The following is a 12903-nucleotide window of genomic DNA, read 5'->3' on the forward strand; positions in this document are numbered from 1 at the left end:
TTAGGAGGTACAAGGTATTCTATTCCAGAGCTTCCTGAAATGTCGGTGAAAAATTCTTCAGATGGCCAGATCTATCTGGAGTTTGTCCAGGCTCGCCGTGGGTCAAGAGGTCAGATGCAGGCTCATTTACTACTCCGCTTGTCTGGTCATACCCTCTCTCTGTTTCTATTTTACAGCACTAGTTGTATTGCATGATTTGTTGTCTTATTATCTTGTCATTTATTATATTTTAGTCTTGTATTGAAACTATAATCCCAGAAGACATTTTGGTTTGATGTTGAAGTGGTATTTTTTTCTTTTTCATGTTACTAATCTTGTATATTGTATTTTATAAGCTTATATATTTTACATTTGTCAATTTTTTAGCAGGTATACTTTCTTTTCATGCAAAAATAGAGATAGTGGATTTATGAACGATTGCAAATATGATAGCTCATGTCCCACATTAAAAAAAAAAAAAAAAAAGAAAATCTAGTTATTAACATATCTGTTATTTCTGGAAAAGAGATTACAGCTCAATAGCATAAAAGCTGGCAAGATGAATTTTGAGATATCTTTTGAGAATAAATAGATCTTCATTTAACATACACAATTTGTTTCTTTCTGATGGAATTAAATATCATTTGTATTCCTAGTATTAGAAGTGTTCAAGGTAGACCAGAGACATTATGAAAACATTCTTTAAGTAATCAGAACAATGAAAGTATTTTACCAACTTTAACTATTTTAGTATGTCAGTTATAATAAATGGCATTTTCATTTAGGTGAGTTGCAAGCTTTTAATGAGTTTTTAAATATATTCTTGCTGAAATTAGACAAGTTGTATGCTTTTATCCAACATCATTTTTTTTTCATACATTTTGTATGCATTTATTAATATTACTATTAGTTTGTACAAAAGCCAACATGATGTAATATTTTATATATTTATTAATATTATTATTAGTTTGTACAAAAGCTTACATGATGTAATATTTTATACTTGTATTTATATACACTTTGTTTTATTTCCTTGATTGAATCATGCATGGATGACTGTAGCTAACTAGCACAAGTATTTCTACATTGCTTTAGTTCTTTTTTTTTTTTTCTTTTATTCTACTAATCTACTTCAGTTGTTTTTCAGTTGTACTTACATACAAATTGGTTTGGGCTTAGTGGTTTCTAAGTGTTGACCAGGTCATCCTAACTGCCAGGGTACAATGCTAATGAAAACTTTTGTGATAGGCCATTTTATTATTGATGTCAGTTAATGGAATTAGTGTTACTTTGGGAAGATGGAGTAGACATATTGGATGGTTCTAGTTTATAGGCTTTATTAACTCTTTTTTTTTTGTTTGCTTGAGTATTTAGGTCTTAGTTGTTCTTGCCATTCTCATCAATGTCACTACACTCTCTTCAGCTTTAGTTTTGATTCTAAACATGAGTTATTTGTATCTACATTTGGTCTTTGTCTTTTTCTTTTTACTGCATTTTGTAGACTTTGGTCTTTGAAAGATCTCAAGTACTAATAGGGTTGATGTTAAGCTTGAATAAACAATTACTGGAGTCAAAGAACACCTTCATTCTGTCATTGTCATTGTTATGATATTTATTTAGTAATTGCAAAGTCTAAAGATATGTTTTTCTTGATTTTTTTTTTAAAGTCCATAATTTGTTTTTAGAGTGTCTTATTACTGGGTGATAAATTAATACTACTAATAGTAAAAATTAAATTAACTGTTTTTTTTTTTAACAAGGAAAAAAAGAAGATGTATATAGTGTTTAATTTGATTTACAATTATTTTATGATATGTTAACAGTTGAATTTACAGTAGTTTGATTCATCTATTCTTTTTTTAAGGTTTAAATGAGTCCTCAAAACCTCGGAGTGACAGACTGCAGATATGCATTGAGAAACTAGAGAATGACAGACAGGAAAAACTTAGAGAAAAGAGAATCATTGGTCATGTGACCACAAGGATACAGGAACCAGACTATCGTATCAATGTGAAACGGGTGAACTTTAGATGGCAGCGTGGCATCAAGATAGGTAAGAGATAAGTTATTAAACATTTAGGACTTGTCCTATGCAGTCCTTTTAGAAAACAGTCATGTGCTTTCAAGTTTCTTGATATTGGGCTATCTTAAATGAAATTTTCTAAAGCACTTGGTTGTACCAGATTTGTGAATGTGATGTTTCTGTTTTCATTTAAATGTGTTCCCCTGGAAAGAAATGCTTTAATTGCCAGCTAATACAGAAAAGGATAAAGAAAAACACATTGACTCATAAAGAATGAAAAAGAATAAGATATATTAACAGAAAATGTATCAATTTCAAATCTTCATTGACTCAGAAATAGAAGTTAGAGTAGTTGGCTGATTTTTTTAATTAGCTAAATTAAAAAAACAACTGGTTGGTTGATTGAGAATGTTTTAAGTGAATACAAAAAAATCCGGTTAGTTATTTAAAGAAATGAAACAAATGATGAAGAATTTGTTCCGATAAAAAAAAACTTTTTTAAATCAATAATTAGAGAGCATCATTCCATTGACAAAATATGTTCCTTACGAATTTACTAGAAAAGTGGAATGTGTGGCCGAGAGGCTAAGTATGCTTGGGCTTGGTTACCTATCAAGGGAGCTTTATGTTCAACACCTGATTCAAGCAGATTTGTGCTTACTGAGAGTCTAAAGGCAGCACGTAAAACCTCCCAGATACCCTCTCCTCCCACTGGTCCACAAATGAGATTGGACCTTAGTCCTCTGAGCATGCTATAAGCATGAAAGTTGCGTTATATAAAAGCTATTCTATTATTATTATTATTCTTGTTACTATTTTGTGTGGCTAGTAGAGTTGTCATCATCATTATTGTCTTCAATTTACTGACATATATGAAAAAAGTAAAGTTTGGTGGATTTAATTCCTAAAGACACATTTGAGCTTGCTAGACCAGAATTCACATTCACTTTTTATGTCATCACTTCCTGTTAGTTCTTTAACTCTGTGTCTCCAGGTGAAGGTCAGTTTGGTAAAGTGTACACTGCTGTCAATATCAACACTGGAGAACTGATGGCCATGAAGGAGGTTAGTGTCTGATTTGTTTGTTGATTTTTATAGCAGTTTTTTTTTTTTTTTAACAACTGTTATTGAGTTCTTTTATGCATTCAATGTAACACCAATCTGGATATCAAAATGTCTTTCTATTTTTAAAATTTGCGTCTTTTGTTTTCAGATGAAGTTTCAACCTAATGACCAGCAGTCCTTGAAAGAAATCTGTGATGAGATCAAAAACTTTGAGGGCATCAATCACAAAAATTTAGTCCGATATTACGGTGTAGAAGTTCATAAGGTAATGAAAGAACCAATGAAACGGAACTATCTTCATCATGTGACGGTGACCAATGTAAAATACACAGTGCTTTTAAACCAGTGACAAATTTAGAATTCAATGTTATGGGTTTTTTTTAACTTGATGTTACTGTGACATTGTGTAGATCTCGTCATGATGATGCATCTGGTAAATTCTTTGTCCTCACACAAGTGTAACACAAATCCATAAAGTACAGAAACACTATGCTTGAATTGAAACTTGAATACTGTAATAAAATACATTCAACAAGTAAAGTTGTATCTCTGAACTACAATATTGAATAAAATATTTCACAAAAACTAGATCTATCTAAACTAATGAAAGAAGAAACAAAACTGAAACTATCTTCCTTCTTTATATTGTAATATATTGTTTCTCCTATTGTATTTGGATGTGTCATGTGACATTTTGTGAGCTATTTTTAGTCTTCAAGGTAATTACTTGAACTCACTAGTAAATAATGTGATACTTTTTTCACTATAAACAAAATTCAAGGCCACTCCTCATGCCAAATTGGCTTGTGACACTTTTAGACCAAATGCCAATTACCATCAACTGTTATAACACTAGTGATTATGAGGAATATAGAAAAGAGGACTAAGGCTTCAAATTCTGTGCTAATTATGTAGGTCAAAACTGGGTCACTGTAACTAAAACTTGAAATGTTCTCTGCGCTTCATTCCCTAAGACAAAACCTAATTATTATTAGTGGACAAGATATCATTCCACATTAAGATTATTTTAACATTATTTTGAATAAAGCGTAAAGTTGAATGAAATGTTCCTATGTTACTTCTGTCCAGGATGAAATGCTGATGTTTATGGAATACTGTGATAGTGGCTCTATTGAGGAAGTGGCAAGGATTGGTCTCCCCGAGTACATGATACGCAGATATACTCATGAGATTGTTCACGCTATAGCACATTTACATGAGAACAACATTGTACATAGGGACATTAAAGGTAAGGGGCAAATGTAAGAAATACTATATCATTAGTTTTTATATCTGATCCAAGTGTAGAAATAAGAAAAGGATCTTTGTAGCTAAATGGTATTATTTGTTGTATTTTCAGGTTTGGGTCTTTATGTCCAAATTTTTTTGGGTTCAAAGCAATGTCACTGCTTTTAGAAAGTCACAAGAAATTTGTATTTCCGATTCTGAAAAAAAAAAATTCTTATAAACTTAATTTGATTCTCTTCTTTTATTTGATTGAACACGTCAAATACAAATGACAAAAGTGAGGGAGGAAGTGAGAATTGAACATTGCGTTCCATGGAATATTCTTTATTAGTATCTCTTGGCTGTTAAAACATTTATAAAGCAGCTGAAAGATGAAATGTAAATCAAGTTAAAACAAGTTATATCTGAAATGAAACATAGTTTGAGAGTTTCAAAGGCTACAATAAAAATGTTTATGTTGAGCATGATTAAGCATATAAAGTGAACAGTAAAGTTTTCCTTTCAAACCTTGTTGTCCATGGGGCTGAAGATGTAAATTTTAAGGATTGTAAAATTGTTTATTAATTTTTTAAAGTCAAAGCAACAATTAATTTTATCCGTTAGACCGAGGCAGGTCCAAAAAATCCCAAAACTCAAAATCTGATTCATAACTGGGATTCAAACTTGTGACCTCTTGGTTCACAACTAAAGCCCTTTACCTTTCAAATATGCTCCCTTTGTTCAGCATGTAGAAACTTAAAATCATTTTCATTTTTTTTTGTCAGGGTCTGGTGATAATCTTACTATCTATGTCATTGTGTTTATACCTTATGATATCCTATGTCAGCAATGCCCAACCTAATTCGACCTGCAGGCCATTTTAATTTCAGACACTCATGTCGTGGGCCTTATGACCAAAAATGTACAAAACAAAACGAAATTGACCTGAAACAAGTTTATTAGAAACTCGTGGATCTAGTACTTACCTTGATGGATGGGAAATTAGGAACGAATCTTTTTTTTTTTGCATCGGAAATTGGCTTCATTTCTCTACTTAAATTGTGAACAACATTGTAGATAGCTTTACCAACAACTAATTTTCTGGTCGTAGATGGCTGCCTTGTCATGCGATTTGCATGCTGGACTGTCGTTTGGATTTGTCAATGGTTCCAAGTTCAAACCCTGCCCGCTCCCATCCCCGTCGTTCTGTGGGAGGTTTGGACTAGGAAGTACATTATCTTTAACTCTGAAGGAACATCCAAAACTTGTAAAACATTTTACAAACATTTTTATTTCTTGTCTCATGTTAATTATTCCCATCGATCCTTCAAGAGTAGTTAAATCATCTTTAATTCGCGGCTCAAACTAAGAATGTTTTATAATCCGTTTATATGTTGTGCTTTAAAACAGCCACAGTTTACAAAACAAATATGTTGGTTTATTATCATGTCCACAATAAAAGTAAAGATCTGTTCACTTTTCCTGGTAGATTCAGAGTCCACTTTTAGTTTCTTCTGCTCTCCCATTTCATAAACCTACACATTTTCAATGTCATGGTATCAATCCATCAGAGAAAAAGTCAGAGCCCTAACTAAGATAAAGATACATATTACTTTTTTTTTGTTGAAAAAAAAGGAGGATTTTCTACACTTTGTACCGACGTTTCGGCGGGCCTGATGAAACCTTGTCACGGGCCGGATCTGGTCGCAAGCCGTATTTTGGGCATCACTGTCCTATGTGATGTTTGCTGAGGAGCTCTCTCTAATAGTAGACTACCTCACCGGCTATGACTTTAGTAAATCAAAAAGACAGATAAATTTGTTCAGAACCTTCTCTTGTGTTGTCTAGGTGCCAACATTTTCCTGACATCTCAAGGTCATGTCAAGCTTGGAGACTTTGGTTGCTCTGTGAAACTCAAGAGTCAACAAACAATGCCTGGGGAAAACATCAATTTAGTTGGAACCACAGGTGAGTTGATCCACAGGTGCATTGTAAAGTCCAACATTCAATTTAGTTGTAGTCTCAGCTAAGTGGAGTCATAGATTAGTTGTAGATTGAGTGAAACAATTCCTGGTATGTTTGTTGTTTTTTCTTTGTCCTCCATGTTATGCCTGTTTTGGGGAACTTGTTTAAGGACATGTCCTGCTAGTTTCACAATACTCAATCACCACTTCACTTAGCTGTGTGAGTGTCTGTGTGGTAGATTTCTCTGTTGGTGACAATCTTGATATGCTATTCCTGGAATCCTTTTCAGCCTCCTTTATGGAATGCATTATCATCATCTAAATTTAAAATATTTCAAATGAGACTAAGATTACTTCATATAATGCCTAAAAAGTTTGAAAAAAATCAAAACATTTTAAACTGTCAGAAAAGATTAATGTGAATTTAGATGAACTTGACATCTATATCTCATACAGCACTAAATCCTTTGAATGGGTTTTATGGTTGCAATCAGTGTGATAATAACTTATCTAGCAAATTTTGTTAGAGTGCTGATTCATCTCATATTTCTGCCCAAGACAAGGATATAGCTTAACTTTAATATTGAGTTCAACAAGTAGTTCCAGTTCTGAAATGTTTCTTTTTACAGGGTGGGTCATAAAGATCTTCCACATTATTATTATAGCTTTTATATAGCGCTACTTTCATGCTTATAGCATGCTCAGAGCGCTTTGGTCCAATCTCATTTGTGGACCGGTGGGGGGGAGGGGGTATCTAAGAGTTGGTTTTCCGTGCTGCCTTTAGGCGCTCAGTAAACGCAACTCTGCCCGAGTCGGGTGTCGAACCTCGAGCCCCCTTCTAGGTAGCCAAGCCAAGTTCAAGCGCACTTGGCCTCTCGACCACGCTTCACATTTTGAATGAATCGACCAAAATAACTCAACTATCTGGCAAAATAAATGCATATGTTTCTGAAATGTACAAAAAAAAACAACTTATTTTAAAGGAGTAAAAAAATGTTTTCTAGTCTAGTACAGATGCATTTTGACTGGATGCAATGCGTCGTTATTACATAAAGGTTGTTTTTATCATATGCTTCATCAAAGCTGCAATGTTCAGCGGTCCAACTCATGATGGGCTGTGAAAAAGGAAGAACTATTGTTATAAAACTTACAATGGTAGAGCCTAGCCTAACGAATGGAACATATCCTGCCTCTCTACTGCCACCACAGCCCATACACTCCTGTATTTATTATTTATTCTTTTGATAGTATTCATTATCACTTTAAGTTACTGAGGATCACATTATAATGTCATGTTTTCTTCTTGACCAGCCTACATGGCCCCAGAAGTTATAACACAGAACAAACAGGAAGGTTATGGTAGAGCAGCTGACATCTGGTCATTAGGGTGTGTGGTCATTGAGATGGCCACTGGAAAGGTCAGTTGATAAACATAGTGTCTCCTTGGGTTACTTGTATGCATTCTATTGATTAGCTACCAATAGCACTTAAGTAAATATCCTATTATACCATAGAAATGTTGTAATATCCTATTATACCATAGAAATGTTGAAATAAAACAAAAGACAGTTGTAGCTTATTCATACAATGTTGTGTCACTGGAAGAATACATTTTTGAACAGCGTTTCATTGATAGTTTGAAATCTCAGTTGAAAACTCACATATATGTAAAACATATGCAATGATTTAAAACATTTAGCCAAAGATATTTAATAAGTGCATCTACATTAGAAGGACCAACTCTTGTGGCTGCAAATAAATATTTTAGTACATAGCAAAATAATGTTTATATTTCTCAGCTAGCACATTCTTTATTCCAGATGCATTACTTGTTCCATATGCTAGGACAAGTTTGTACAAATACTCCTTCTTCCCTAGTGCTATTAGAGCATAGAAATGCCAGGAAACCAGTTAATTGGCAGAGTTTAAGTCATTGATTAACATGCATGGCTAGATTGACTTAGAGACAAGCATAAGATGTAAACATCTTCTTTTTTGAAGTTATGACTGTATTTTATAAAACATGTTTGTATTTGTGTTGTATTTCTCAGCTAGCACATAGCAGTTGCTAGATTAAAGCTAGACAGTACGATGCTATGACCAAAGTTTCTAAACATGCTTAAGTTTTATCAAGCTTTGTTTTATCTCCAGCGTCCATGGCATGAGTTGGAACACAATCTGCAAGTGATGTTCAAAGTGGGGATGGGCCACACCCCTCCCATCCCAGAGGGCCTGAGTAAAGAGGGCAAGAACTTCTTGAGTCTGTGTTTAGTGCACGAGCCTTCCCAGAGGGCCACCGCTGCCCAGCTGCTTGACCACATCTTTGTCAAGGTACATTTTTTGTTCAATGTTTTGACCTAACTATGTTTCATAGTGTCTGTGCCAAGGATTAATAAGAACTTGATGAGACAGTTGTAACAGCTTTACCCAAAACTGACATAATTCGAGATTGAATTCTGAAGATTAGTTATTTTAGTTATTTTTCTGTCTCATTCAGTTAACAAAGCATGATTGGTTTCTATTGTAGCTGGCTGAGTTTATGGAATTCTGAACATGTTGAGTTCACAGCATTCACTAAGATTAGGTTGATACTCTTCTCAGTTCTTTAGCTCATCAATAATTTTGTGTTTGTCTAAACAACTTGCTTTGCAAATAGTCCAATTCTAGCACTTTTAAATTATTACTATATATAGAAATAAACATTAAGCTGTAACATACAAAACCAGTAACTGATATCTGAAAACAAATATCTGCTGTAGAAAGAATTTCAGCTTATAGTTAGAATATAGTTATATAGTTAGAAGCTGATTAATTGGACAATTCCATACCGTGGATGTTATTTTTGTTGAAGGAAAAACCACTGATAAAGTGTAGGTATATTTTTTTATTTTATGACATGCTCTTAGAGTAAAGTAATCTCCAAACCATTGTCTAAGGTATATTGGGTCTGACTTGAAACACTTATTTTTTAATACAAAGGAACAGCTGACTTGAGAGTATAGTTTGTGTATTTCATTACACAATCTTTTTTTTTTTTTTTTTTTTTTTTTTTTAATAAGAGTTTTATTATACATTTTAAGGAAAGATTTTTTCTGTACCAGGGTGGGTGATATGCATTCTGGACTTGATAGTCCTGTGTTCAAAGTTTGACCCCCCCCCCCCTTTTCCCTGCCCTCCTGCAGAGGCTTGGTCTAGGATATAATAATCTTCTACTCTGAAGGGACATCTAAAAGTTGTCAAACAAACAAACATTGTAGTGATGACAGGTACTTATTTAACTTAACTATGAAGAGTTTATTATCTATTCTCTAATTTGTTTTGTTTGTATTCCAGTATGAATGTGAAGTTGAGGAGAATGATTCAGATGATGACTAGACGCCACCACAGATTTGAAACACATAATGACCTGCCACAACCACAGACTTTTCATATCATCCAGAAGCTTCCCTTTTCTTTTTTTGTAAAACATTTTTGTTGAGTTTTGTTTGTTGGTTCTAATATGGCATGTACATATATACAGAGAAGTTTCAACTGCTCTACAATGTTTCCAGTCATTGGCACTACAAAACTTATTTATTAAAACTGTTTTGTTGCCTGAAAAACTATTTTATATATTTTTGTTTGTGTGCATAAGATTTGAATACAGTTTATGGCAATTTGAAATATTTTTTACTATGCTGGAACTTTTTAAAATCTCACTTCCCTCACTGGGTACTTGTTCTTTTTAGCCAGTGCTTTTCGTTGTTCCTGATAGTTTGACTATCCTCTGGATTACTGCTAACCAAAATATCAAGGAACCCTTGTTGCAGTGTATTTCTGGAGTGGGGGTTTCTGTAAATGTACTATACATGAATCATGCACTGCAATGGTATATTTTTAATGCCATAACTAGTAGATTTGCAAAAAATAAAACAAAATTATTTTAATAGTACACACATCTAGATTTTGTGGTTATCTTAGGTAGTAACAAGTTCCATTATAAGCATTTTCTATGAGGTCACAAAAGGTATTTAAAAATAGTCCAGGCATGTGATAATGGCTGTCTGCATAACTGAAATCTATCTATTACCTGGCTTGAAAAGTTGTAAAGCATTCATCCCCATAGCTTGGACCCATGGCTCTGTCAACTCATGGCACAATGCTTTCACAACTATGAATAGTGTTGTACTGAGACATCACCTGCATTTAAAACACACAGAGGAGATTTTTTTAATAAACTGTCCTCAAATATTAATTTATCTCCAATGTAAATTATCATTTTTCTAATCTACACTTGAAATTAACATGAATTTTTTTATTGTACCCTGATGGGTTGTTGGCTTTTTTTTTATATAGAATGATCATAAACTATATTCAACCAGTTGTTGTATTTTTTGGAATTGTTAGAGGTTAGATTCTCTGTGATCTTTCAAAGAGATTCACTTTTAATGCTGTTAAAACTACAAACCATTTTGTTTTGCTGTGTTTGGTTTGTTACCTGTGATGCTAAATGTTGACTTGTACTTGACATTTGAATCATTTCAAACCTATCAGAAAAGATTTGTATATTTCCTTCATCAATGAGAATTACTGAAGTCTGGCGTAGTCTGGATGGACATGTCAATGTATTTGTATTGTATTTTATTTATCTTGGTCATGTGAAGTTTAAAGATAAAAGCAAGGTAGGGTGATCACCTGCATAGTTTCTGTAACTGTCTCAAGTTAGGTGCAATAGATAGAACTTAATTCTAGGCACATTTAGACTTTAATCCTTAAGTTTGTTGTTGATCTACTTTTTGAGAAGCACTGACATTTAAGTTTAATCTCTAGACTGTCAGCTGATCAAATTTGAATGTGTTACAGAAATTTTTCTTTCTAATGAGTTTTGTAAATAAGAAAAAAAAAAAAAATTATATATGATACTGTAAGCAATGTAAAAAAAAAAAGAAATTAGATAACTGAATCAGCCAAAGAGCTCTGAAGTCAAGGGCATCATAATGGTGAATATTGTTTTTTTAAGTTTGCTATTTGTCCTTGTATGTTGGTGTGTTTGATTTTCATGGCCAAATTGAAGTTGTTCTTTTGTTGTTGTTGAGCCATAACCTTACAATGGTGACTGTATTTGCTTTTTGTCTCCACCTAATGACAGTATCTAACTCTAAGACAGGTAGATGTACATACTGGTACAAATGGAAGAAACTATTACACTACTGAGTAGAGCAGGAAAGCATGTGATTACGTAGTCAAGTGCTGGTCACTATGAAAGTATTGGTGTATATCTAGCTTCAAATTTAGATTTTCATATTATTTCCAATGTTGTAATAAACTATTTGTCCTCTTGCTAAATGGTGAACAATTGGAAACAATTCCATGAACAGTATTTAATTGAAGGCCATAATATCTTTTTTTTTTTTAACTTTTAGAGATACTTGTTCAAATATTTATTTATACTTATTAAAAAGTTGATGAATGATAATCAGTGATACAAGGATATATACTTGTATAATGATATCGAGTTTAAATTTAAAAGATCTTATTTTAACTCCTTCGCTGGCGAAGTCAAGTAAAAAAAAAAAAGAAACGATGTATGAGGATGTTATGTAAGCATTATTTTGAGAGAGACCATTTGTTGATCCTCACTGGTATTTCTATGCTAAACATAGGAATAATTTCACATGAAAATTATATTTGCTCTGTCATGGTAATAATAAGGTTTAATCCAGAGTTCTTTTACATGCTCAAATGTTTTATGTCAAGATTTGTAGATACCATTTGCTAAAACCTGTGTCTGATTTTCATCTATTCAAATAATTATATACAAATTATTCAATGACACTAATAAAACCACAATGCTGGTGTGCATGCAACAAAAAAGGTAGACTTTGGAGAGTTCATGAACTTGTCCTGATTATTACTTTATGTGGCTAGGTCTGAGTAATAATTAAAAACACTGGTACAAGATTTTCCTTCTTTGTACATCTCTAAGCAGAGCAGAATGTATAAATCATTTATTTGAACATTACTTTAATCAAAGACATAAATTGAAACTGTCAGACTTATGCAATGGTTTCTACAATTAACATACTGGTAGTCTGACAGAAGTCTACTAGGAATACAAGTTTAATCTATTTACGAAGTATTAATATAGTACTAATAGGCATTGGAATTTTATTTTATTATGTTCAAGATTTGTTTTTCAAATATACAGTTATTCATCTTTAAGATGTGCATATTGTTGATAGCAGAAAATTTAGGAAAAATGTTATTCTATTTAATCATCTGAAGTGAATTAATTTATTTTTGTGAAATTCTTTTTAATATTCTGGCAAGATTTTTAAAAAAATTAATTAAATATTGATGGGATATGCCAAAAATTATTTTTTTTTAATGATGTTTTCATGTTATCATTCAAGTTGAAGAGTTCCAGTAGTTTCTGTCCCACAGCTTTGTCAAATTACACAAATATTTTTGCATCATTTACCGAACTGTCAAACTAATAGCAGGCATAATTTCTGAGTTGAAGTCCTGGTGCTTGTATATAAAGTCCAGTTTAATAAAAAGTCACTATGTATTGATATTTTGTATGGCTGTCATGTTTGTTTTCTGGTATGTCATGTTTATGTAATGAACTCTAAAGCCTACATAAATATTTATAACATAATGACT

The 12903-nt window shown here is 32.7% G+C and overlaps 1 protein-coding gene across 2 annotated transcripts in view; it reads left to right on the forward strand.

Moving 5' to 3' along the window:
- Positions 1-12814, forward strand: part of LOC106057142 (mitogen-activated protein kinase kinase kinase 4-like) — a 32868-nt gene extending 20054 nt beyond the window's left edge. Inside the window, exons 16-24 of one of the 2 annotated variants that reach the window (XM_056032931.1) lie at positions 5-109; positions 1844-2032; positions 2997-3067; positions 3216-3332; positions 4157-4316; positions 6143-6262; positions 7570-7676; positions 8410-8589; positions 9592-12814. In XM_056032931.1, the coding sequence (XP_055888906.1) occupies positions 5-109; positions 1844-2032; positions 2997-3067; positions 3216-3332; positions 4157-4316; positions 6143-6262; positions 7570-7676; positions 8410-8589; positions 9592-9633 (1091 nt within the window). In that variant the 3' untranslated portion in view covers positions 9634-12814. The remainder of the gene's footprint in view (positions 1-4; positions 110-1843; positions 2033-2996; positions 3068-3215; positions 3333-4156; positions 4317-6142; positions 6263-7569; positions 7677-8409; positions 8590-9591) is intronic. The other variant, XM_056032932.1, reaches the window with a different exon arrangement.
- Positions 12815-12903: the final 89 nt, after the last annotated feature.

This window comes from Biomphalaria glabrata, chromosome 6, assembly GCF_947242115.1.
Source record: "Biomphalaria glabrata chromosome 6, xgBioGlab47.1, whole genome shotgun sequence".
Taxonomy (NCBI): domain Eukaryota; kingdom Metazoa; phylum Mollusca; class Gastropoda; family Planorbidae; genus Biomphalaria; species Biomphalaria glabrata.